Source organism: Pseudopodoces humilis, chromosome 1, assembly GCF_049639895.1.
Source record: "Pseudopodoces humilis isolate 2021_Gansu_Grassland_sample_001 chromosome 1, ASM4963989v1, whole genome shotgun sequence".
Lineage (NCBI taxonomy): Eukaryota > Metazoa > Chordata > Aves > Passeriformes > Paridae > Pseudopodoces > Pseudopodoces humilis.
The window spans coordinates 13,067,821-13,094,716 of NC_142200.1; the positions used below are offsets into that span (position 1 = coordinate 13,067,821).

The 26,896-nt window shown below is 39.2% G+C and overlaps 1 protein-coding gene across 5 annotated transcripts in view; it reads left to right on the top strand.

Moving 5' to 3' along the window:
• Positions 1–24,879, top strand: part of ENPP2 (ectonucleotide pyrophosphatase/phosphodiesterase 2) — a 71,879-nt gene extending 47,000 nt beyond the window's left edge. For 3 of the 5 annotated variants that reach the window (XM_088054656.1, XM_014256723.2, XM_014256725.2), the window contains exons 12-25: positions 2,578–2,689; positions 4,024–4,149; positions 7,639–7,670; positions 8,481–8,608; positions 10,568–10,655; positions 10,767–10,854; positions 11,757–11,929; positions 12,200–12,251; positions 14,679–14,815; positions 15,294–15,429; positions 16,211–16,288; positions 18,791–18,923; positions 19,492–19,648; positions 24,272–24,879. In XM_088054656.1, the coding sequence (XP_087910782.1) occupies positions 2,578–2,689; positions 4,024–4,149; positions 7,639–7,670; positions 8,481–8,608; positions 10,568–10,655; positions 10,767–10,854; positions 11,757–11,929; positions 12,200–12,251; positions 14,679–14,815; positions 15,294–15,429; positions 16,211–16,288; positions 18,791–18,923; positions 19,492–19,648; positions 24,272–24,442 (1,611 nt within the window). In that variant the 3' untranslated portion in view covers positions 24,443–24,879. The remainder of the gene's footprint in view (positions 1–2,577; positions 2,690–4,023; positions 4,150–7,638; positions 7,671–8,480; positions 8,609–10,567; positions 10,656–10,766; positions 10,855–11,756; positions 11,930–12,199; positions 12,252–14,678; positions 14,816–15,293; positions 15,430–16,210; positions 16,289–18,790; positions 18,924–19,491; positions 19,649–24,271) is intronic. The other 2 variants (XM_088054649.1, XM_005516940.3) reach the window with 1 other exon arrangement.
• Positions 24,880–26,896: the final 2,017 nt, after the last annotated feature.

A 26,896-nucleotide genomic window follows, 5' to 3' on the forward strand; every position in this document is an offset into this window, starting at 1 on the left:
TCAAATATAAATTGCTTTATTAGGAAAAAGTGCAACTGGATGAAGAGTATTCCTTAGTGTACTGTCTTTATCCACCTGGCACTAACAATCTATGTATTTCTCCTTTAAGCTAGAAACAAAAGCCTTTACACTTCACAGTGTCCTACAAGAGGCTATAAACATTCTTCTCAAGAGGTTTTTTTGTGGGAATGTTGTTTGACTTGTTGCACAGTTAAACTTCAAAGAGTTATTTTGAGGCACATTATTTAAGTGTAAAAACATGGCAGACAGGGACATGCCAAAAAATCACATATAGAACCCCCAGAGAACTTTCAACATTTTAAGATTTACCTGAGAGGAGAACTAATTACTGCTATGGATGATACTGCTATGACTCGCCAATTTGCCATTCCAAGCTGACATGAAATAGAGTAGAAATAACATTCCTAGTGACATGAAAATATATTGCTCTTTTTTTTGCTTTTCTTTCTCTGAATGAAAGGATAATCTAAACTTACCCCTAAAAAACTTTTTCTGAAAAGTCAACTGTGAAAATTTGACACCATTATTTCAGAAAAAAACCTCAACTATTACACAGTAGTTGCCATTGCATCTGCAAGTTAATATTTTGATGCTGTTTGACATCAATGAAATGCAGTACAGGATACATTCTACCGCTTATTAAAACAAATTTAAAAGTAAGATTCTTTCTTCCTTCCTTCTTTCTAATCAGACTTCTTCTATGGAAAAACTTGCGAGAGAAGCCAGGCTTTTTTTTGTATATTTCAGATCCCACACACAGCACTATCACAAGGCTATAAAACTCTTTATTGTAGCACCAACCCAGAGATCTACGAATCTTGGAAGATAAAATAGTTCTGCACAGTCTTACAAAGTCTTGATATTAGGTGAAGAAAGGTTTATGCAACAGCTTTATCTGTTTGCCAATAAATCTTTGGAAGTTACATCTGGGAGGAACTGTAAGAGGAAGTCAGATTGCTGAAGAGAGTAGCTAAACAGAACTATGACTTGAAATCTTTGAATTATTGTTGCTCTACCTTTTTATCATCATTATCATTTTTTAGAAGAAAACTTAAGCTTGCTGAATAAAGTAAAAATTAATGGGAACTCTGCCTGGATTTCCAGCTTCCTTGAATATGCCTTGGATTCTGAGTAAAAGTTGTATTTCCTTATATGATTGACACAATATAAATAGACTTTCATAAAAATGGAATTCCCATTAGTAGAAGCAGCTCTTTGTAATGGAGAGTGAAAGAATACTGAAGCAGACAATTTTCATTTTTTCCAAACTTGAAGGTTTCAAAGGTTTAACTTAAGTGACCACTTAGTCTTTCCTGAATTAAAAGATTTCAAAATTTCACCCTTTGTCTGAACCACTTCCATATGTTGCAGAAATTGTTCCTCCTGTTCCCCACCGTGATTCCTCCTCCTGTAAGTCCCTTCTCTGTGTATTTATAGTGCCACGTGGGAGTTGACATTTCCCGTCTCGTAACCTAGCAGACTCATTTAACATCTATCCCTTAATGACTCAGGCAGAGGGAGAATTTCTGAACCACCTCTTTCTGGGTCACAATAACATGGTGTTTATCTTAGAAAATTCTGCCAAAATCTAATTTTCTCTCATCCAGCATTTGTTATCATTTGTCATTGGGAGGATTTTTTATTGTGGATACTTGAACCAGCCAAATCAAACACATAAGTGAGGAAGAAGTTGCCATATAGTGACAACAAATGTTTTCTTCTCAAAATCAAAACAAAATGAGTCCTCTGCCTAAAATCTTACTTTTCCCCTCTCTGTGCCATCTGGTAAAAAATGTTTCATTTTCTTAAGGCTGAAAACATAGTCCTGTGTCTTGCATTTTTCTGATTTTTGTTTGTTTGTGGCTTTTTGTTTTGTTTCATTTTTTGTTTTGTTTTTTAATGAAAAAGAAATTTAAATGAAGAAATCACAGTACAGTATCTGTGTCCTCTGGGGCCTGCTGACAATTTTGCCAGGCCTGTCATTTGAGTTGTTGGAAACTCTTGGCTTTGAAGCTGAAGAACACTCCCTCTGAGCCCCATGTGCTACTCAAGTGATGTGCAAGTTGTCATCCTGGCATCAGATGTCCTTTGAAGTGAATTTCTTTAAGTGACTTGGCATGTGAATCCCAAGTCTAAAGCTTCATTTCATGTTCATTTTTTGACTAAATCATTCACATAAAATACTGTTTTCTTTTAAAAGCACTGCTTTCTATCTGTAAGAAACAAACTGGACCCCAAAGTCACATGTGTTTTTCTGCTGCCTACACATTGTTTTACCAACTGTAGACATGTTCATGGGAGGCCTAGGATCAGCCATAAAGACCTTTGGCTGTCTTGTGTCAGCATCTCAGCAGAGCTTTCTCATGATGAAATTGTGGTGTGGATATACAAAAGGAAATGGTACAATAATTGTAGGAGTAACAGCTCAGCCAAGGCTTTGCCTCTTGACCTGGATGATTTTCCCATCAGAGTTTTGCCAAAGGACCCCCATTTGTAGAAGTATGAACACTGCAATGACACAATAAACTTTTTTTTCCCTTCTCAATATTTATACAGATGATGGTGAATCCCCTGAGAGAGATTGACAAGACAGTAGGACAGCTAATGGATGGACTGAAACAGTTGAAACTACATCGATGTGTCAATGTTATATTTGTTGGTGATCATGGTAAATTTTAAACCATAATATTTATCAGAAGATAAATGCTTAAGCAATGTAGCTGTAAATATAATAGGTAACCTAAATCAAAGTTCCATTTAAGATATTTTTGTGCTGATCTTTTTTCTGGTAGTTTAACTCTCCCCAAAAAGGCCAGTTGGTGTGGACTGGCCACTCAGCTCATCTGTTAATTGTCATGGAGGGGCACTTCTCTTTCATAACAGTGATCTGGAGATTTATTTATTTACTCAGAGCTTTACAAATCTTGGTGTTTCTGATATCACATCCAAATGTAACTCTTCTTTCATGTATTGGAGAGCTTTATTTTGCCTAGGGTAATCTTTTCAGTTTTTATGGAATGAAAAATTTAATAGCCTTGTTCTCCTGCACATAAGAAAAACAGGACTAGAGACTGAGGCATTTCCATGGCAATTAGTGAGTTAAGTTACCCTATTAGAAGAAAGACTGGAATATCTTTCTTATATCTATGGAATGTAAGATTGTTCTGTTCCCCACTTAGATGGAAAAGTCATCAAAATAATGGAGGAAGGAGGTAAAAATATATTTCATGGTCAGATGTAGTCATCTAAAAGCACAGATATTATTTGGTAGGTCTTATTCCTTCAAACATTAGAATAAACTTGGTGATATAGGAAATAGTAAATACTAGCAAAGATAAAAAGAAAAATAAATTTTGTTAAAGGAAAACCTGGATTTGTGTAACTTTTTTAGCAATGCCACCAAAGGTCCTCTTAATTTTGGATCTTTACTCCTGACATTCTCACATGAACTGCTACATCAGCAATAAAATGGCATATGCCTTCTTTCTGGCTGTGGGTAGAGAAGGGTAAGGGTCAGGAAGGATTTCTAGGGGTGGCAGTTTTGTGCTGAGAACCTCCTGTGGCTGGCAGTGCATTCCTCCCCACCACAAATATCTGCATGAGAAAATTGTTTATCTGTGGCTGCCTTAGAACAGACCACCAACAGACAATACCTTTTGTGTGCTATTCCTTTTAAAATCATTTGTTTAAAAGGAAATAATCCTCAAAGAAGTACATTAAACTAGAAACAGACTTTGATTTTTCCATGAGTTTAATTTGGAGTTGAGTCAGTGCACACATGGTGTATGTGGTGACTATTCCTACAATGCTGAGACTGGTATTTCTCTCACATAAGCACTCCTAGTTTGAGTCCTACCAGTGCATTATGTTGGAATGAGATGGCTGTAAAGTACAAGATTAGTCATCCAAAATGAAGTAATACATAGGGGTCTCCATTTTCTTGCCGTTCTGGAAAATGTGTTTATTTTGAGGATGGATGAATTTTGCATTTTCTCTCTGCAGGGATGGAAGACACTACTTGTGAAAGAACTGAATTTTTAAGCAACTATCTGACTAATGTGGATGATATAATTTTGCTGCCTGGATCTCTAGGGCGAATTCGCCCTAGGTCTAGCAATAACCTAAAGTGTAAGTTAATTTAATTGTACTTCTTATATCCTGAGAACTAGACTCTATTCCTTCCTTGAAATAATGCTGCCCAAAGGGTGTAAATTTGGCAGGAATTTCAGAGGGAATCCCACTGAAGACAGTGGATTCCAACTTGCTTCCTTTCCAATCTGTACTTCACAGACCCCACAGTGGTAGAACTGTCAAAGAGAAGGCTTAAATGTCCTGGGTTAAATGCCACTCTTTTTTCAAGGAGGAATGGGAACTCCAAGACAGTTCCACATACCAGCTTATGTGTCATTGTGAGTTTATTCATGCACTTTTCATCTCTTTCAACACAAACCTGTATTTGGGCAATCTCAGCACAGCACATCTTGGATGTTAAAAAAAAAACATCTGGTACATTTTATGAGCTAATAGGAAAAAAGTGACTTGTTAATTTTGAATTCGGTAGTTTTATCATACTTTGGCATAGATGAGCAGTCATGTTGGCTGCTAAACAGCAACACACTGGAGATGTTGAAGGATATAAGGTAGGTCAGCGCATGCATTGAGGGCCAATGTTGTCAGTAAAACTTGTTGCTATTTTGAACCATGCTTTTAGAAGTTTACCCTGACTTAGTGTTTGAGATTAACTGATCTGTGACAGCAACTCTCAGGGCTCAGGCAGGAGTCCTCTGGTGAAACTAACTGAAATTCAAGCATTACACCAGCTGCCCTCCTTTTGCCTCCAGGGCAGCAGTACAAGGACAGGGCTTGTGCCAGCACCCTGGCTGCTCTAGTTCAGCATTCAAGGGCAAACCTAGCTTTGCCAGCAGTTAAGCTACCATGCAAACTGCTTTACTCATAAATAAACCATAGGTACCTGTGTTTTTTTGCACCATATGCTTCCAAGAGTGACAACTTTTGATAGAGAGGAAGATCAGATAGCTGGGATAGCCAACTGTTCCATCATAACATTTCAGATATGCTCTGGGTGAGGACAAATTTCATAGAAAGATCCATCTTTGAAGTTTAAATACTTCCAGAATAATAGCAAAAATCATAAGAATTTGGGTAAAACACCCTTAATACTGATTTGTGTATGCATTTATTTTACTATAAACTTTTTTACCTGGGCATTTATGCTTGAGGAATATATGATGAGTGTGTAAAGATTTGTTGAAAATAGTGCACATGTTGTTCAAATTTTATAGACTAACATAAGACTGAATTCCTACAGTCCACAGTCTACTGAGAACAAATTTCAGTTCTGAGAAGTTTTTTGGGTTTTTTTAAAGATATTTCAATCCTTGTCTTCCCAGATTGCTGAGAAAAATAAGTTTTCCTTAGAGAATGAATGACAATATGTTTCAAAAAGATCGGCTTGTCTGTCTGACCTCTGAGTCATACCACTGGTTTTCCCACAATAGCATTTTCTTCTTTTGGCCTCTGTCTGCAGCTTCCTAGTTTGAATATTTGCAATTGCTTATAAATCAGCAGTTTGAATGTAGAACAAAGAAGCATGTTTCTTACCTTTAGAACTGGGGTTTCATCTCCTTAAATGGCAAATTACCAAATTCTTTATTCTTTATTGTTCCATAATACTGTCTCAATATTGCAAACACACCTGTGCAATGCCAAAGCCTGCAGCTTGTGTTTTGAGATGCTACAGAACCCATTTAAAACTCGGAAAGATCATGCCTTAAGCAGCCAAAACAATAGTATTTGAACAAGAGATTTTCAATTCCCAAAATGTTCTATTAGTTTATTTTTCCTCTCATAACTGAAAAATGTTTCCACCATCCCCCAGAAGAACATAGTTGCTATGGATTGTTACTGGGTTTAGACTTTCTACATCTTGCACATCCCTTTAATAGCCCAAAGAAAGATCCAGAATATTTTAATGTGGCTTTCCACTTACTCAGCATAGCCTATGAAATCAGTCAAATGTTAACAGTGACCAAAAAATGCTACATATTTATCTTGCTCCTTCTAACAGAGTGCATTGTTGCATTCAAGTGTGCTCTCAAAATTTTTCAAGGAAAGTCATTTTGTTTGGGGATAGTTTTTTATTTTAAAGAAAAACAGCCAAAAGTCTTTAAAATATGTGTTTGTAGAAAACAAAATAAGCATTAAGCCAAGGTTCACATTATAAAACAGTGAGGACAGTACCTGAGCAACTACATGTCACCAAGCCATCACATATGCAGAACAGCCAGGGGATCAGGCCCATCCAGCATGGGTTTAAGGAAGTCAGGTCCTGCTTGACCAACATGATCTCCTATGACAGGATGACCTGCTCATGTGGAAAATGTTTACCTGTACTTTTGCAAAGTCTTTGATATTGTCTCCTACACAATTCTCTTGGAGAAACTGGAAGCCTGTGGCTTGGACAGGTGCACCCTTCAGTGGGTAAAAAACTGTCTTGATAGCTGGGCCCAGAGTGTTCCCCAGGGCTCAGTATCAGGGCCAGTTCTGTTTAATATCTATATTGTTGATCTGAATGAGAGGATCAAGTGCACCCTGAATCTGTTTGCAGACAACACCAAGCTGGGCATGAGTGTTGATCTGCTGGAGGGTAGGAGAGTTCTGCAGAAAGATCTGGACAAGCGGGGTCTGTGGGCCAAGGCCAGTGGTGTGAAGTTCAACAAGACCAGGCCCTGGATCCTGCACTTGTGTCACAACAGCCCCCTGCAGCACTGCAGTCTGGGGAACAGTGGCTGGAAAGCTGCCCTTGGAAAAGGCCCTGGGCGTGCTGGTCAACAGTGGCTGAACATGAGCCAGTGTGTGCCCAGGTGGCCAAGAAGGCCAATGGCATCCTGGCCTGGATCAGGAACAGTGTGGCCAGCAGGACCAGGGATTGTCTCTCTGTATTTGGCATTGGTGAGGCCACACCACAAATCTTGGGTTCATGTTCAGGCCCTTCACTCAAAAAAGGACATTGAGGGAGTGGGTGAAGATAAGGGCAGTGGAGCTGGTGAAGGGTATGCCTGGAGCACAAGTCTAATGAGGAGTGGCTGAGGGAGCTGGGGGTGTTTAGCCTGGAGAAAAGGAGACTCTGGGGAGACCTTGTTCCTCTCTACAGCTCCCTGAAAGGAGGCTGTGGCCAGGTGAGGATCAGTTTCTTCTGCCAGGTAACAACTGACAGGACAAGAGGAAAAGTCCTCAAGTTGCACCAGGGGAGGTTCAGATTGGATATTAGGAAAAAAATTTCTTTATGAAAAGGGTGGTCAAGCACTAGAACAGGCCACCCAGGGAAGTGGTGGAGTCGCCATCCCTGGAGGTGTTTAAAAGATGGTGCACTCAGGTACATGGTTTAGTGACAGACTTGGCAGTGCTGGATTAATGGCTGGACTTAATCTTAAAGGTCTTTTCCAACCCAAATGATTCTGTGATTCCATGATATACACAAAACACTTTTAGTAAAGGTCAGGGAAGTATTAGGAAGTATGCTTATGTAAGCCTTGTCTTTTCTTTTGTAAATTTTTAATCCTTTTTTCTCTTTTTTTTTTTTTCTTTGCTTAACAGATGACCCTAAAGTGATTGTTGCCAACCTTACAGTAAGTGTTTAGGACTGGGAGGTATCTGTCTATACTTCACTGTTCACTTCTTGATTGAAGCTCTATTCAGCTTTCTTTTCTCACTCTTTAGACAGGAAAATCAACCAATCATTATTATAAATAAAGAATGTTAAATGGTGCCCTTCATGAGCACAGATTAATGTTTATCATGTTTTCTGCTGTTTGCTGCTCTACTAGCTTTTAATAACCTTTTTGGGCAGAAACAGTCTCCTGAACTGTCTTTACTCCCTGAATTGAGTCTGTTTATTCATGACTTCAGAACTGGAAAGTAATCTTCTAGGGTAAACATCTTACTACACTTTGAAAGTGCTGAAAAGCTGCATTTGATAGCCTTCAATTCTAATCTTCCATTCATGGAAGAAAAGTGCTTAAAATTAAAGAAACCCAAAAAAAACAAACCCCCCCAAGTTTTGTAACCAGATTGCTTTAAATATACCTGCAGATGAGGTGTATTTTTTGAGCATTCAGGTTTCTGCTGGAACTTAAGCTTTGGTCCAGTTAGAATAAAATTCTTCATCTGTGAACTAAGTACGTGTGATATTTTGTTTGATAGTTTCATAAAGGCTGTCACAAGAATGAAACTTTCCAAATATATCGTTGAATGGCTCCCTGGGCCTTGGCTGCATGTAAATACTGCACAGAAATGACTGGACTACATACTCTAGATGTACACTTTGTTTTCAAGACACCATCAGTGATGACCTTAACAGCTTGATTTCTGTAGTCAAAGGTTTTATGTGCATCTTAAGCTAACTGACAGTGTGCTATTTGTAACCATTTATTTTTCAGTGCCGAAAGCCTGACCAGCACTTCAAGCCTTACCTGAAACAGCACCTGCCTAAACGCTTGCACTATGCTAACAACCGAAGAATTGAGGATGTCCATTTACTGGTGGATCGCAAATGGCACGTGGCAAGGTAAACCTTTGCTTTTGCTTCCATCCTGATTTTCAGTTTTTTCTTCTGAGGAAATGGGATGCTTAGGATTGCTCTGTCTGTTAGCATCCTGATCCTCTACTCTGACCAAGAGGAAATTAGAGAACACGAAATATTTTAAAGTGTGGGAAAATCAGTTGCTGGATAAAAAGTAGAAACCCAGACTGATTTGCTCAAGCAGTTTGGTGGTTTTGACTGATTAGCTCAAATGAAGATGCTGCTAAATCTTTCTAATGAGGTGCAAGCTTAGTCCAACAGGGAAGCAGGGAGGAAGGGGCAGGTTTATGTGGTGAGGGGATGTTAGGGAACAAGAGTTTGAGCAGATGCAATAGGTGAATGGAAAGAAAATGGAGATACTGGCAGAGTGAGTGGATGTCTCAGAACATGTGGAAGAGTGTGAGTGAGTGGCCATCAAAGTGCTGTGCTGGCAGTGTATTGCGTTTCAGAACAAATCCACAGAGAGCCAGGATGTTATAGCTCAGGCAAGAACTCTGGTTTGGCTTGCTCTTAGGCATATGACTCTGAATTTTTGGTTATAGAATATGGGCAGTGTTTATTAGTTAGCTAAAAATTGAATGAGGAAAAACTAGTTGGCACATACATGTATAGAGTAAACAGGAGAGGAGTAGCCTTTGTTTATGGATTATGCACAGTTTTCTATTTGAATATACTTTGACACGTGTTGTGTATTACAGTATGAGAATGGTGGGGTTTTTTTGCATGAATCTGACTCAGTGCTTCTTGGAAGATGACACAGCTTTTGGCTCACAGTAGATTGTTATGAGCTTTAAATTATGGTAGGGTTTTCTGCCCATATAGCTGCCAGGCAAACACACAGTGTGTTGTAAGTGCCTTTTGACATCTGTGCTTATCTTTCCATGAATTATGCAAGATCACTCTGCCAAAGCAGTGAATGAGAAACCCCATTTGCTTTCTTGCATAACTCCACTGGCTGCTGGCAGGCTGCCCCGTGGCTGGGGTTACATATATTTCAAAGAATCATACTCTGAATTTTGGGTCTATAAAAGCTTTAGTTTTAAGAATTTTACTGGAATGGATGGGATTGCCCAGGTGGATTTGCATTTAGTAATTTCTTATTAATTGCATCAGTCTTTCTTTGGCTTACTTATTAATTTTCAGAGATCTCATTCACCAGTAATTCATTCATTAGTGCAATTTTAATTGGACCTTACAGGAAAATGGTAGCTGCAGCCCTAATTGCTGTAACTCTAGTAATTTATAGGGCCAAAATCAAGTTTTGAGCATTATTTTAGTGCAGATGAAGAAATTAATTTGTAGGATTATGTGGTCCTCTATATGTATTCCCTGCACACAGCCCCATAAAACTGTACAGAAGTACTCTGAAATAAGCTGGTGATTATAATTCCTATGACACAATACTTACTTTCCCACATATTTTGTAAAAAACCCCATCTCAATAACAAGCTGATAATTAGCATTCTTATGGTACAGCACTTATATTCACAGCTACTTGTCTTCATGAAAATCTTTCTTTTTTCAGCTTTTTTTTCCTGCTACCCACTTTGTTTATTGGGCTGAAGGCAAACAGGAAAGCACTTTATAGCATTGTACGACATTTGCGGCATTGTAGCCTCCCAAAAATGCTTTCTGAACAGCCTCTGCTGGCATTTTGAGGATTAGAAGGGTATGGTCCAACACTTCCAGTCTGCAGGAGATTATGTGATATGAGAAAATCTGAGAAAATAATAATTACTAAGGTTTTTATCAATAATAAGAGTTGTTTCTTAGAGTGGGACTAGAGGGAGAAACCCAGGGGATGCTGTATAAGCCTGCAAGTCCCTGCTACTGCTACTCATGAAAGATAAATAATGTATTGCCCTGTAACCTTATCCTTCCTGCCTGAAGGATATTATCAGGTCAGCCACCTTTGAGAAAATTTCTAATACTTTTTCAATTTAGGAAAGCCATGGATGTTTACAAGAAACCAACAGGAAAATGTTTCTTTCATGGAGACCATGGCTATGACAACAAGATAAACAGCATGCAGGTATGAGCAATGTCTGGGAGGGTCATTGAAGGTCTCTGAAATGTAAATTTTCACTGAAAACCCCCTGAATTTTAATGTTGTTCTTTCATATTCTTTTTTTTTTTTTTTAAGACTGTCTTTATAGGTTATGGCCCTACCTTCAAGTACAAGACCAAAGTGCCTCCTTTTGAAAATATTGAACTTTACAACGTCATGTGTGGTAAGCTGCCTGCTTGAGAAATTGTAAAAACAGCAACTTATTTTACCAGGGCTTCATTTAGGTACCCATGAGCTTTTGCCCTGACTTTCTCTCAGTGTGTTTTTTTTTCCTAGTCCCCCTTTCCCAAGCACTTGCCAGGAGAGCTCTGGAACTGGCCAGTAAAGGGGGTTGCTATAGTTTTGATGTTTGCAGCTTGACAGAGCTCAAATGGACATCTCTACAATGTATGGTGTCCACACCTCAGCTGTTTAGGAAGAGATTCAGAGACTGCTTCTGCATCTGCATGTTTCATGCAGCAGTTCAGGTTGATCACTTAGTTTTCTATGGCATTTCCTGGTATGATTATGTTTCTTGAATTTGTACCAAAGCCATGAAGAAGAATCCGATGATGTGTACAGATATTATTAGGGTCTTTTCTTTAGTACTGATTTTCTAGAATGATCAAACTTTCAAGGTGTAATTCACAAAAGAACTTTAAAGTGTTTCAAAGATGTAATTCACTTTTTTTTCCCCAAACATGTAATACCTAAGGGGTAGTTAGAAATCACTGTGTTGCAGGTTTGGTGTGAGGTCAGCACATTGACTGTAGGTTTGTACTGGAAGCTGAAGGAGTAGTTATAATAAAACTTTGTCCAGTTTTAAACTTTTCCAGTTTCTCGATGCAAATTAACATTTTGTCATAACCGCAAAGATACTATTCATGTGGCATTTACAAATTTGTGATTTGGATAAAAAAAAAATAAATATTTTTATTACATTAAAAGCTTTCACTAACATGCTGTGGGTGTAAACAGTATTACTAATTACAGTATTGCTAATAAATGTGTTGGCTTGATAGAGTTGCTGCTTGAATACATGTTTGGAGTCTAACCACCATTCATTTTCCCTTGGTGGTTTCATAGATCTGCTTGGATTAAAGCCTGCTCCCAATAATGGCACCCACGGAAGCTTAAATCACCTGCTGAGAGCCAATGTTTATAAACCAACTGTGCCAGATGAAGTTGCTAAACCACTGTATCCTGTAGTTCTACCTTCTGCATCAGATTTTGATATAGGGTGTACATGTGATGACAAGGTAGGTGTTTAGGATCTGTGGAAGCTCCACTATTAGGAGTAGTTTTGCCATTTTATTTGTTTTGAGAGGGTTTGATCAGTAAGAATTCGCCAGGTCCCTCCTCTGAAGTCTTTGTGCCCCCTTGGAAAAATTAACATTTTTTGTAAAAGAGGAGATAAGAAAATCTTCACTGTCATGTAGAACTAGTTTTGTTTTGTTAGATGCTAGTAAAATGAGATGTCAGAGTGCTCCAGTGGTCTTAATCTCGTTCCTTTTTTTTCTGTTCTTGAGAAGAACAAGTTGGATGAACTCAACAAGCGCTTTCATGTCAAAGGAACAGAAGGTAAGAGTGTGGTGCCTTAGTTAATGAAAGCTGTTTTCATTTTCTTTTGTAAATTACTTAGCAGCATTAATACCAGAGCAACTCCTGGTGTGGTTTAGTTAACATGTGGCAAACTGTCTTTTCGAGTAACTGTCAAAGTAGCCCACAGACACACATGAGATTCGTGGGCAAGATAAAGTGCTGCTCACTTGAGAAAGTACACACTACCTTTTGCTGAACCAAGACTAGAATATTGTTCAAAGGGATGTGAGTTTTAACTCTTCCATTCCATCACCTCTAGAAGTTTTAAGCTCAGATGTGAAGGCAGAGAAAAGAGGAAAGGAGAGGGTGCCCGAGGCAGTACTCTGTTGAAGCTGTAAATGGGGAACAAACCAGACTGTATTTGCGTGCTGGGTTTTACCATAGTTATCCAGGCTTAGGTTTCACCTAGAAAGGATGCTACAGCTGCTTTGACAATCCCTGACTAAGTCTTAATGCTTGGCTCTTAGTGTGCAGGTTACACAAGCTCTCTGCTAGTTCAAGCTACTCAGTGTAATTTTGTTCCTCTTTAGTGTTCAAGTCAATATTTCTCCCAGGAGAAAGCATTCCCAGCTCTCCTGGACACTAGTTCCTGCTGTGTGCCAGAGCTGACTTCTGTATGCACTCAGCTGCATCAGGGCCATGGTCCAGGTTAAAGTGGAGCAACAGGAGGGGATGGGAACTGCTTTTCTAAGCAGCACTACTGACTGAAAGGCTCACCAAAGCAGAGTTTTCCTTCTCACAGTGGTGATCGAGTTCAGCATAACAATTCACAGCATTTCCCTTACCATAACAATTGCCCAAATTAGCAAATTCTGAAGCTTTCAGTTTAGACATGGATTTTTGAGGTACCTCAAATTGCATTGTTCAGATGATTAAGGAGATTTGTTTTAATTCCCTTATGAAGGTATTTTCAGTTTCTCTGTTGTGAGATGCAATAGCAATAGGAGAGCTATTGCATAGCAATGCAGGCTATCCTTTAGTTTGTAAAGGTGACCTTATTCCTCTTCTTTGTGAGTTAAATTGCCTTTCTGCAGCTTTCATCTTGTTCAACTGATTTTCCCAATTAATGAAGAGGTACTCCTCCCTCTGGCAATTTATGGCATTAGGAAAAAGCACCCTCACTGTTACAGTTCAAATCTCAGCATCTTTATTTTGGTTTCTGGTTTTCATTCTTCTTCACTGTAGTAATCTAAAATAGTATTTTTGGTGTATTTTAAGATGTAAGCATTTAAACCAATTGCACTTGCTCATTTGTCAGTTTTGTGTTTAATGGCACGATGTGTCCTTATTTAAACAAGTTCTGCTTCATGCAAGTTTTGTTTCACTTCAGGGTGCATTTTACAACACAGTGCACCATGTTGTTATCCACAGACAGAAGATGACTTCAGCTTCTCTTGAATAAAGCAAGTTTATCATCTTTGTCCTTAGACTGGGCCTTTCCTATTTTTTTCCTTGTGCCCTAGAAAACATCTTCTGTTTGTACTCAAGCATTAATAAAACATGCCCTTTTCTTTCAGGTTAAATACTTATCTAGGAACTGTGTTAGGCCACTTTCCTCATTTCTATGTTTTAATTTCCAAAACCAAGCCAACTGTGTTTGTCAAAATGTTATCAAATTCAATGGACTGTACAGGACAATGCAAGATTATCCAGGAAATTTATTTTCTTCTATCTCTTTCAATGTTTTTGTCTTTTTATAAACAAGTTTGACAGAGTTATCTGAGGACATTTAACCATAACGTATCACCAAGACAGAAGAAGGGCTGTTTTTACAGAGCTGGAGGCGTCTTTTTGTAGCCAAAGTTAGGAAAAGGTTATTTTCTTAGTTTGTTTCTTTGATATTGCTGACAAAAAATAGCACATCAGTCTTCAGAACAAATCTGTATCAGCCAAGTGGGAAAAAAACTGCTCTTTGAGTGAGGAACCACTTTTGCCTCCCTTTTGAGACAGTATTTAGAGAAAACAGGAAGGAGAGAAAGTCTGCTAAAGAGTGGCAGGACTGATAGATTAGGGACTGATTTAAAGCTATGAAAAGAAAATGCTTATCTCCTCATGTGTGACTGAGATGTGGACACAAAGATCGTTGATGGGTTTCCAGTTTTTTGAAAAACACCCTCTCTCCACCCTGTGACACAAACAAGCTTTCAAGTGTAGAAGGGACTTCTAATCCCAAAGTGTGTTTATGAGCCTGGAATGGGGATTGCAGCCAGAATAGTTGAAGAGTTGTTTTTCTTTTTTCTCTCTCTGCCAAAAGATTTTCTTCATAGTTATTCGTGGTCAGTGTCCCATTAATGTCCCATTAACTGAAAAATCAGCACCTGATGGAAAGCTAATCCCCCTCCTCTTTTTTTTTCATCCTTAAGACTTTCAGTAGTAAATATAAATGTAATTTCTTTTGATCTTTAGAGAAGCATCTTTTATATGGACGCCCTGCAGTACTGTACCGCACAAAATACAATATCCTGCATCACCACGACTTTGAAAGTGGCTACAGTGAAACATTCCTGATGCCTCTCTGGACATCCTACACTATTTCCAAACAGGTTAGTGTTCTCTCTACTCTTGGAATGTGCTTTAAAAGTCTTGGGGGAATTTCTTTGGTATCTGTGTTCTTGAAGTCTTAAAATTTCCTTTCCCCAGGGAGATTTTCCCATCAGAAATTATGTCAAGTACCATTGTAAACAGTGCCCAAATTGTTTTATTTCCTTCATGACAGAAGAATTTTAAGGTGGAAGGGTTGTATATTTCTTCTCCTGTTTTAATTTTTTAAAAAAATTTTGTTCATTGGGGATTTGCTTTATTATGAGCAACTTCATTTGAATTATCTCCCATGGGGATTTCTGTTCCCTGAGGAAGGGGCTGTGCAGCAATGCAGGAGCAGGATTTGGTTGTAGAGTCAAGTGGTTTATTTTACTGCACACAGGGCCTTCTGTGTAGTCTGTCAACTGCATGACATAGTTTCCTTTCATCTGTAAAAGCTGAAATGACATTTTTTTGTTGTCTCCATGTTCCTCAATGCAGGCAGAGGTATCAGGTGTCCCAGAACACCTGGCCAGCTGTGTGAGGCCTGACCTCCGCATTTCTCCAGGAAACAGCCAGAGCTGCGCTGCCTACAGAGGCGACAAACAGCTCTCCTATGGATTCCTTTTCCCTCCTCGTAAGTTTAAAGAGCTTTTTAGTACCTAGGGGTTTTGTAATTTTCTTGTTTTGTTAGGGAAAACCTTTGGTGTGAACATACTCCAGGCAAATCTCATCAGATATAAACAGAGTAATTTTGATTTCAAACACCAGTAAGATAAACACAATTTTTTATTTATAAATCCAAATTTTATTAGACTCTTGCATACTGTAAAAGTTTCTACTATCCTGTAGAAATAGTGATAGTAGAAAGCCTGTGTAAACAAGTATCCTCAATTCTCCTGATGTACTTGCTTTGCTTCAGTGTTGGATCAATGATCTGGGATTGGTAAATGTTGAAGGGGAACAACTGTTCACAGTTGTGAACTACATTGCTCTGCCTTCCTCACTAAGTGGCTGAAATATTTCATGGTGGATTTCTGAAATGGAATGGTGCAGAGGTTCGCTCAGAACTAGAAGATAATCCCATGCTCCTCTCCCAAGAAATTGTTGGTGTCTTTTATAAAAGCCTGCAGACCTTTCTGCCTTTTAAGACAGCACAAACAGATAAGCTATATGAAAATATTTTGAACTGAGTGACTGTTGAAGAAAAGATAAAATCTGTCCTTTCCATATTCAGCTGTTACATTAAAGACAAATTTTGTGTACGTAGTGTGCACTTCTAAATATAGCATTCAGATTGCTGTTTAGATTATGGTCTTCCCTTTGGTTAATTTCTTAAGCCATTTTCAAACATTTTTATATTCTCTGAAGTTCTTATATTTCATCTTATTAGTATTTTTCTCTTTCCCTATTTTCAGAATTAAGTTCCTCTGCAGAAGCAAAATACGATGCCTTTCTAATAACAAATATCATTCCAATGTATCCTGCCTTCAAAAGTAAGTGCTCTTTCCATGACTATACTTCTCTTTACCAGCAAGTTTTTTTTGTTTTTTTTTTACTTTGTGTTGGATTATGGAATGAATTGATAGGAGAAGTTTAGAACATAAAATTCAGTTACCTGTAGCCAGCAGCTAATAACCTGTGAGCACCTGCATAGTGCTAGGTATGGGCAGGCAAAATATCACAAGAAAAGCTTAAGTTTTAAGAAAGGTTTATTTTCCTTGGTGCACAGCCATGCTGTAGGTCCACAGCTGTGCTTTATGCCACAGTAATTCACTTTCTATAAGACCCTGCAGATTCTCTTGTCAGTAGCCCAAGCTAGTGCAGAACATACTTAGGCAGCAACTGGAGCCTGAGAGTGTACACAAGCCTGGGAGTGTGCCCTTGGTATTTTGTAGTTCAGGGACAAGTGATTATGTTTTATTTTTCTCTCTGTGCCCTTAGAGGGAGAATGAATATATTTATTACCTATAAAGAAAATAGAAGAGAAAACCAATTTATGGAAAATGAGGGATGATTTAAACCTGTCTGAAACTTTCAGTGCTGTAGGGTTATATTACTAACATTTCTTTTGTCTACACATCCCTTTTCTCTCTAGTCTTGCCAAGAGGTAGGAAAACCATCAGGCTATTCTGGTGGCATTTTTGGTTTGGCAGGGATTGACAAGCCTTGGAAGAATCTCAAGAGCCTGTTGTGAGATTTCCAATTCAGATTTTAGGCCAGAGAGGTTTGGATAAGCATCAAAGTCTATGGGAGTCTTTTTCTTTTTAACCAGAAAAGAGTGTTTTTAACTGAAAAACCTCTGTGTAGGACCAAGTAGTGATGTTTGCTGGAAATTTGAGCAAAAGCATTTGACTGATTAAAGAGTGAAAAATTATTGGGGATTTCCCACTCCTGAATCACTTCATAAAAATACTCTTAATGCTAATGTTAATCTAAGTATTTGGCTGAAATGCTAATCACAGGAGAACAACCCACCTCTAGCAGCTCATTTTGTCTAGTGGCCTTCTTCAAAACGTGTGGGTGAAGGATTCCTTACAAAAAATTTCTGGTACTAATGTCATTCCTGGGGAATTACAAACTACTCCATGTGTGCAGGTTGCAGTGCTGAGAGCCAAGTATAAGCTCATTACATGGATCTTATTCCATAACAGGTTAAATAGGAGGTGGCAGTGTTATGCTGCACTGGCTTTGGTGGTAATGCTGGCTGCAGAGGCCCCCTCCTCTGCTTTGTGTTTATAATTCACTGTCCCATCCCATCCCCACTGGCAATAATTCTGTGTCCACCTTTTCCATTGTGAGATTGGCTTAAGCAGCTCCTGCTTTGCTGGAGCTCCAAAAATTATACCGCTGGGCTGGCCCCTCATTGCTCAGTATGTGGTTGCAGTGGGAAGTGGAGCTGGGATCTGATTTAGATACAAAATTTAGGCAGTGAGGCAAGAGGGAATCTTTGCTTTTTAGACTGATTTTATTATTAAGGCATATGCACTGGAGGGGTGAGCAGCTGGAGGAGTGGTATTGCCAAGTTACTAGGCTGAGGTTCTTGTCAGACCGCTGCTGGTGGGGCCCTGGGCATCAGCCCCAGCTGGGACTGCATGTGACACTGAGCAATCTTAGAACAAGGTGCACAAGGGGGCTTTCTAAGGCTGTCCTTGCTACCAGCTCCAGGGAACCATGGACCTAATGGTCTGAGCTGGCAAGACAAGTGTTAGTCTTGCAAGTCTGACAAGTTTTGTTTACCCACACCGCTGTAGGTTAAAACAAAGAGGAAAAGAAGAACTAAAAGTAGGATATCACTGGAGGTTCGAGAACATGGTGGGAGAAAGCATATCATGCTGTTTCCAAAGTTGCTGTAATGACATGACTTTGGTCATCCTTGATGGCACTTAGTTTAAAAGTTAAATGTTTTGTATTGAAGGAGAATTTAACTGAATGAATACAACCTTTGTATTTCTCTTTCTTTTAAAATGTTTGGTTTTAGCTTTTAATTATGGTACTTTATCCTTTTAAGGATGAATAAAAACTCCCAAAATGCACAACCCCAGCATAGTTCCCTGTAAGTAGATAACAAAGATGAAGGCAGTGTTTAGAGATATCAAAAACCTGTAAATAGCTGTTTCTACAGCTTGGTGAAGGAACAGCAGAATCTCTGTGCAAGATCTATGACAATGCCAGCCTGGGAGTGGTACCATGTATTTCTGAACAAAGTCTGAATATTTATTGACGAAACTTTATTGACAAAACTGAATGAAGCTGCAGTAACTCTGTAATGCTTAGTCTTTGATTTCTCCTACTGTCATATGAATAATATCGTCTGGATTTTTATCTTCAGAAAGAAAAAACTTTATAATTTTGACATGTTTTGACTTATCCAAATGTTGGTATGTTGTGGGGTTTTTGTTTGGGTTTTTTTTGGTTTTTTTGGTTTTTTTTTGGGGGGGGGGGGGTTTGTTATTACTTTTGGTTGATTGGTTGGTTTGGGTTTTTTATTGCCACAGAGGTATGGAACTATTTCCAAAGGATTTTGGTGAAGAGATATGCCACTGAAAGAAATGGAGTCAATGTTATAAGTGGACCAATCTTTGACTATGACTATGATGGTTTACATGACACACCCGACAAAATAAAACAGTAAGAGTTTGTCTGTACATTGGTTTGCTGTTGCTTCTCTTAATGATGACTTTATCTTAAACAATTAATTACTTGCACGTTATTTAATTTTTTTGTGAGGAGACATAATTTTCTAGCTCTTTCTAAAGTTACTGGGACTTAATGCTCATGTAGGTAGGACAGTGGTAAAAATAAGGAAATTATAATTCAGCAGTTAATTGCTCACCTTTACTTTGAAATTTTCATCCTTGAGACGAAGTTGAATTCGGTTCCACATAGTCTATTGTCTCTAAAATTCTCCAGAACTTAAGAGCTGTGCTGTTGAGTTACATGCTCAAGTCTTTTGTTAATTCAGTAATGCATTCTCTGTGTTTCTGAACTGAAGAAGCCTTTCAGCACTGCATGAGGTATTTCTGTAGCACAGTGTGTGCTAATTGGACGCTCACTTTCGATAGTGTTCAGGAATCAAACACATCTCAACAATGTATGTGTGTCCTCACACGTAGGAAAGGAAAGACCATGTTGTTTGTGTAACCTTCTTCCCCACAAGTTCATCCTTTGTGGATAAATATTTGCTCTATTCCCCCAGGTTTGTGGAAGGCAGTGCTATCCCTGTTCCAACGCATTACTATGCCATCATAACCAGCTGCTTAGATTTCACTCAGCCAGCCGACAAGTGTGATGGACCACTTTCTGTTCTCTCATACATCCTTCCCCACCGGCCTGACAATGATGAGAGCTGCAACGTAAGTTCGGTTGCACTACTGCAACCCTGTGGTAAACATGTCCCTGTGAAAACCCATTACTATTAGAGGCAATTGTTCACTAATGTCTTGAAAAGGAAGCACAGGGTAGTGCCTCTGTTAAGAGTCATTAACACATTAGACAAAAGAACTCCTCCATGATAGGAGTAGAAATATGGATCTATTACTGCACCTAAAATTGTCTGAAAGAACTGACATACTGTAGGTTGCCAGTATTGTTTTTTGCCTGTAGGATTTTACATTTTGTCAGTGTAATTTCAGAGCAGACTGGGGGGAGGCTGTATGTATAAACATACTGTGCTGGCATCCAGCCTGATATTTTTATGGAGGTCAGTTTCCATTTGCAGGTACAACGCAATCTGTCTGCTACGGCAGTCTGGGTGCATCAGTCAGCATGATTACATCCAACCCACACAGTATTAAAAGTATATACTATAACCTGCCAAGGGTAGAATGCCAATTCTTGCTGTTTCCAGAACACCTTGATTCAAGGGAAAAATTTGGCTTCTTATTACAGAGATGGCCAAATACCCTTCTCGTTTCTTTTCTATCTGCCCTTAGGATGTAAGATCATCTGCTGTAAGAATCTTGGTGAAGGCTTTGGTCTGGTCAGCACTGCAGAAAGTGCACACTTGGCAGCTGATCGTGTGGCAGGAGGTTGGGTCCCCCGTGGGCTCTGGCACTCCACGAGGACAGCAGAGCTCCCAGGCAGCTGTATTTAGACTTGTCCTTCCGCCTGAACTTGTTCTCCCATTACACAGCTGTGTGGATTCCTGCACACAGACACTTCACTATAGACTGCCAGGAGACTGTTTCCTGAATGAACGCATTAATGTTGTAAATTTTGTACTGGCAAAAAAAGTTAAGACTCCTATTCCAACTACAGGCAGAAATAAGTCATTCCAGCTCTCAGCACAATTGACCTTGAACACTGTTTCTTTTTCATTCATCAAGCACTGCTTGCTTTCAGGGCCCGCTTTTCAAGCCCATGCTTTTGGAGCAGTATCCCTTTCTCTTGAGCAGGTCTGGCTTTCCCCTGTTTGAATCGCAACTCTTTTGGGCAGAGATGTCTTCCACCAGAAGTCTCAGAAACTTCTACATATAGTGCATTGTGGCTTTTCCCTGGACTGCTTTTCTCAGAATCAAGATCCAGTTAGTGATCTGGAAATTACTATTTTGGCAGTTATTAGTGTCTCTGCCCCTATAACTCTGCCCATATGTAATTTTATGACAAAGTAATTTATTTTTTCCTCTTTATATTGTGTGTCATTGTTCTCTTAAATCGCTGAAATATTTTTTATGAGCTCTTTATGATAATAGTCTCTTCCAGTCTTTGATTTCTTATATTTCAAATCAGGCTACTTTTCTCTGTAGGTCATGCTACTTGTAAATACATACAGTGTATGTATTTACAGTTTGAGAGGAACTTCAGTACTTCTGCAAGGTCATTAGCAGATATTGGTCCATGCCTCTTATATAGCAAAGAACCACTCCAAAATGTGGAAATGAAAATACAGTTAGGCAAATTTTTGCCATTGAAATATATCATCAGCCTTACTTTTGCACATGGTATTCCATCTTATTTTTTCAAAGAACTGATTGCATAAAACCTCACCATACTTCGTGGATGAAATGCATGGGATACTGTAGGAATTTTACCTTAACCTCTCCACCATTTTCTTTTAAGGTCTGCAGAAATATTAGCTTTCCCTCTGCTCTGCTCTAGCTGTACACACATTCTCTTCACACAGCTGTTAAAGAATACCACTACTCTTCTCATCTGAATTTGTTCCTTTTCTAAACTGTGTTTATTCATGGTGAGGTTATGCCCATTTATTCTTGTGTCAACATTTTTCTATGTCTTAAATAGCCCCTCTCTGGGATTTACCCTAGAGATGATTTATGATGATTCTCAAGGCAAATAACTTCTCCCTATTCCTGGAAGACCCAGGATCTTTTTTGCTCTTGTAAGAGAGGATGAGACTGTTGGTAGACTTCCTATGCATGTCATCCAGTCCCATCTTTTTTTTCACCTGGATCATGAATGAGACTAAGCACTGAAGCTTAGATCTCAAAATGAAAAGGGTTTTCTTTCTGGACACAACTCCCCTGATATAATTTGCTTTTTCCATAGCTGTGTTACAATGGTGGCTCACATTTGTGCACAACTGGTACTCTCAGGTCCTTCTCTTCTGTCTGTCGATTTAGATAACCAAATTTCATGCTGTCCTGGGAGCTCCTGCATCTATATCCTCCACTGTGCTATTCCAGTCTTCCTCTGCATTGACAGCAGTTCCCAACTGTTGAGGTTTTTGCTAGAAACTAATGACCTTGGTACAAGAAGTGTGTGTGAAAACATTACAAAAAATCCTTTCTAAGACCGAAGTTGAAGGAACCCTAGAAACTACTAGAAAATTCCTCCAGGACACTGTTTTCTCTTCCAGCAAAACATTTAAATTTATTTTCATAAGTGAGTTTGTCATCTACATGTCCACATGCACCATATTCAGCTTTCCAGCTGATATTCAGAAAGATTCTTGTGCAGAATATCTGGTATTTTTTCCATTGGATTTTGTGTTAGCCTCCTAACTGATCACTTATTCCTATTTATCTCCATGTTTTCAATTGTTACTTTTTCCTTCTAAAACTCTCCTTATTTTTGAGGTGAGACTAAGCACTACAGCTGGAGAAAACTGTCATTTTAAATGTATAAACTTCATTCATTGTTATGTGGTAATGTAACACTGTGTTAGTTGATAGTGATATTTAAAATCCTTGCTTCTGGGCCTTAGGTTTCATGGGCCAGTTGTGGACTGGAAAAAATAAACATAGATCAGTTATTGATTTTCTGGAGTAATGCAAATGCTGTCTTGCTGGCCTAGGTTAAACAAGCCTCCCCATCCTGTGACTCATTCATGTTGCAGGTCTTTTGCAGACTGCTTGTATTCAAAAAAAGTGAGCTTTGTAGCTCGCTCATAACTTCCTTTTGAGCTCTGCAAATTTCCTGCTCAGAAAAAAGGCTTGAAGAAAGCAAAAATGTCACAGTGGCTGCATTTGCACTAACAACCCTATGGAGGCCTGTTTGCAGATTCCTGATTGCCAGGCTGAAGCAGGGGCTTCCCACACCCACAGGCTGCCAGGTGGCATCCTCGGAGCAAGGCACTGCAGGCAGAGGGGAGTGAGCAGGACACACTCCCTCCTCTTCCCTCTTAATTTGCATCTTTCTTTTCTTGTTCTAGATCTGGTTGTGATCCTCAGGTTGTTAGTGAAACGGCCAGGAAAGCTGGTTTGGGGCTGAGAGCTTTGAACCAGGCAGGTGCTGCCTGGGTCATGGACACTTGCTTTAGAGCAGCCAGCTGTGACCAGTCTGGGACTTGGTGTCCTCTCTGTGCAAACGATCACGCTCACCCTCCTGCCTTCTGTCGGATGACCCACTTCCAGTCTGTGGCTCAACTCCTGCACTGGATAGGCTCTGGCATTGCTGGAATTTAGTCTTCATCCATGAGAGGATCATTTGGCAGGAGGACATTGCTGAGACAGTCACGAAAGGGTTCATTTCCAGGAACAGGCCCAGAAATACTTTTTACCAGCAAAATTTCCAAGTCATACACATGAAGTCTGAATACCTGAGATACAGCCCACTGTTCCTTTCTTCCCTAGCAGTGGTGTAGTTTCCAGCCAGAGGGACCAAAGGGGGAAAAGTCCTGTTTGCTTTGTCCTTTTCCCATGTCTGCTCCCCACTGTGCTGTGCCCTGGGTGCAGTGCTCATGGCACATGTTGCTGGGCCAGTTAAGGCACACAAACAGCCTTACAACAAGTCACTGCAGTGTTTTGCAGGGCTGATTTTCTGATGTGTTGGCCAGTTACCTTCATTTGTGGGTGACTCAAACATGTGCTGGTGCTGGCACAAGGCATGAAGCGGCAGCTGTCCCCTAAGAGAATACAACCTGACCCAAATCACTCTGGCAGCATAACCTGTCTGATTTTTTTTTTTCTTTGTCTCAGGAAATTCTTGGTAAAATTCTTTTTTCTGTCAGTGAATAATATGTATGTTCCAATCACAAGAGTTTTTAGGCACCTACATAAACCATTGTCCCAACTGTGTAATAAATTGTAAAGGTTCCCTAAAAAGTAAAATGGAAAGATTAAAATATTGCTCTGTTAGATGATGTAACTGTCAATCAATAATAATGTGTAGGCATAGAATTCAAAGCCAAACAGCCTAGAGTCTGGGCTTTGGTAGTTCAAAAGTAATTGATATGGAGCTCTTTCTGTGAGAGAAAAAACCATGAAGTGACCAGTGGATCTTTTGAAAAACCTATGGCGGTTTTTCTGAAGCAACTGCAACTTGAGGCTAGTTTTTTCTAGATGATTATGGTATTTGTGTCCACCCCATCATAAAATGGGTACTGAAATAAAACTGTAAGATTTGTCTTGTGTGTTAAATGTCAAATTTATTTTCTTGTAACTCATTTACCTTATTCATTCTTGAATAAGGTGCAGAGAGTCTTCAAATTTTGACCAAATGTGTAGACATGTTGCATTTGCTTTTGGAGATGATTTTTGACAAGACTTGTTATAAAACTTCTTTATTATTTTCCCCAGAGCTCAGAGGATGAATCAAAGTGGGTTGAAGATCTTCTTAAGATGCACACTGCACGTGTTCGTGACATAGAACAGCTCACTAGCTTGGACTTCTTCCGAAAGACCAGTCGCAGCTACACAGAAATCCTCTCCCTAAAGACATACCTGCATACATTTGAAAGTGAAATTTAGCTTTCTAACCTTACTCAGTGCATCCTTTTATCAACTGGTGTATATTTTTATATTGTTTTTATATTTATTAATTTGAAGCCAGGACATTAAAAATATTAGTATTTTAATCCTGTATCAAATCTTAAACATTAAACCTTTGTGTCATTTGTTTTGTTTCGCTAATGTTTAATATAGGTATGTCTCTTGGTTGATTTAGTAGTGCTTGTAATACTGCATTTTGAGTCCTTTGAGCTTTTAAGTGGTGCTGCAAGGTTTAATGCGTGCATCAAGGAAATATTAATTTCTCATGCTCCTTTACCATACTTGTAGTCCTGTACTGTGTATCAAAAAACTGAACATGTAAAATTACACTCATTTACTGATAACTGTGTGACAGACATATTTAAACACTATAGACAAATAGCATCTTAAATATAATAAACCACACATTCAGTTTTTTTAATGTGTTTTGATTTCCTTTCGCAGGGATGTTGAGAGGGGCTTGTGGGCAGCTGAGTGCTGACAGATCTCTTACTGGGTAGAGCCCTTCTCTAGAGCTTAGGCTTGCTGGTAAGAGGATTGCCAGGGGCCCAGGTGCCCTGCCCTGGTACTCAGCAATGAGACCAAAAAATAGACACCCTCAGCAGTCATGTTAGGTTAGGTCAAACTGGTTAGGTTTTGTGTTATAGGGGAAGAGCTGGGAGGGGAGGATGCTTGCTGTCACGAGCTAGCAGGGGTACTTCATGCCTGAGGCCACTTGGTCCTGTTCCAGAACTGTGGAAAGGATTCAGGGTGATAACATCTGTTATCACTGGTAGGGCTGTGTCACACCCCTTCTCTACCACAGCTGCTCTGGGCTGGTTCCAGGGAATACCTGCTCCGTGATCCTTTGCATTGACTTTGGGGGAAATTGAAAACAGACAGATGTTGAAGGAAGTGACACTGCTTAACATGCAGCACTTTTATCTGGGAGGAGAAAATCTGATTTTTATCCTCTTGTCCTAAAGGATAGAGCTTGAGATGTGTTCCTCTAGTCTGAGTCTGAGGTTTAATGTCAGCCCTCATTGTCAAAGAAAACCCCCAGGTCTGATGCCGCACATGTATCTTGTGGTACAGTGAACTCCATACAGTGCACGTGATTTAGAGTCATCACCTTCTTGGTCAAGTGAGTCAAGACTCTGTTTGCTACCTTGGTGCAGTAACAGTCTCATAATCCTGGCAAACCCCTTCAAGTGTCACAGGGCAGAGTCCTGAGACTGTGGAATAGACACTGTTGTGTGCTGGTATCTGGATAATGGCCTGATTTGGCTTGGACAGGTTTTATAGAAGATGCAAGTTATGGAGCATTAGCATACATAGCTGATGTAAAGAGAAATTATTGTTTAGAATGCCTTTGAGGCTGAACCTGCTAATGACACTATTGTAAATGCTACATTTGGGCTTACAGATCTCCCTTTCTCTACAAAATTGTTTGTGTCTATTTTCTCCTTGAGGATTGCAACTGCTGAAGGAAAGAGGGAGTGGCTGGAAAGCATCTCAGCCATCTACACAGATGAGTAGCCAGGGTCTCCTAAGTAAAATTAATCTAGCACAACAGCAACTTGCATCCCTGTAGCATCCAAGAGAAAGTAGTAAACTGGAATTAATCATGTTAACACAGATAATAAAGTTCTTGTGACCAGACAAAAAAATATTATTCTAGGTGCCAAATTCTGTTTAATTTAGAAAAGCACAAAACTTGAATACTTTATAATACCTCCAAAATGTTAGGATGGAAATTCTAATAACTGCACAAAGCTACGGGAAACATCCTATTCTTGCAACTTAAAAATCGTCTCTTGTGGTTGTCTGGTAGCACAGAAATATTTTCCTGTGAGCTTTCAACAGGGCTTCTTGCCATGATAAACTTTATGTTCTTACATGTACTACAAAGGGTATTTCCTTTGGATTTAAAAGAGCTTTCTCTTAAGACCTAATTCCTTCAACATGACCTTTAGTGATGATTTAATGTGGTGGTTCATAAACTAAACTGAAGACCACCACTGCTGTTTTGCTTTGACATTAATCTGTTGCTCTGTTTGTTTGGGTTTTTAATCAAATTGAACAAATTATGTAATTATTTTATTTTCTCCCAAAATAACATGAAATTTATACCAAAGGAACATTTAAGCTTTGAAAAATAACCTTGTGTTCAGAGAAGTTTGTTTCTGAAATGTAATTAGTGATTGAAAATGATTGGGAGAGACAGTTTAGCTCTTGGTTTCACTAAAGAATGGTGATTATTGTGTAGGGAAACATCATTTTTTTGACTGAGTTTATTACTGTGACTAGTAAATACTAGTAATTTACTTCTGTCCTACCTACTTCTCTTCAGCCTTTGGTTCCATGCACTTGCATGGTATTGGTGTTTTATTTTACTGCATTAATAGAAATAACTGAGCTGAGAAATACTTGTGGTGACTTCTGCACATGGCA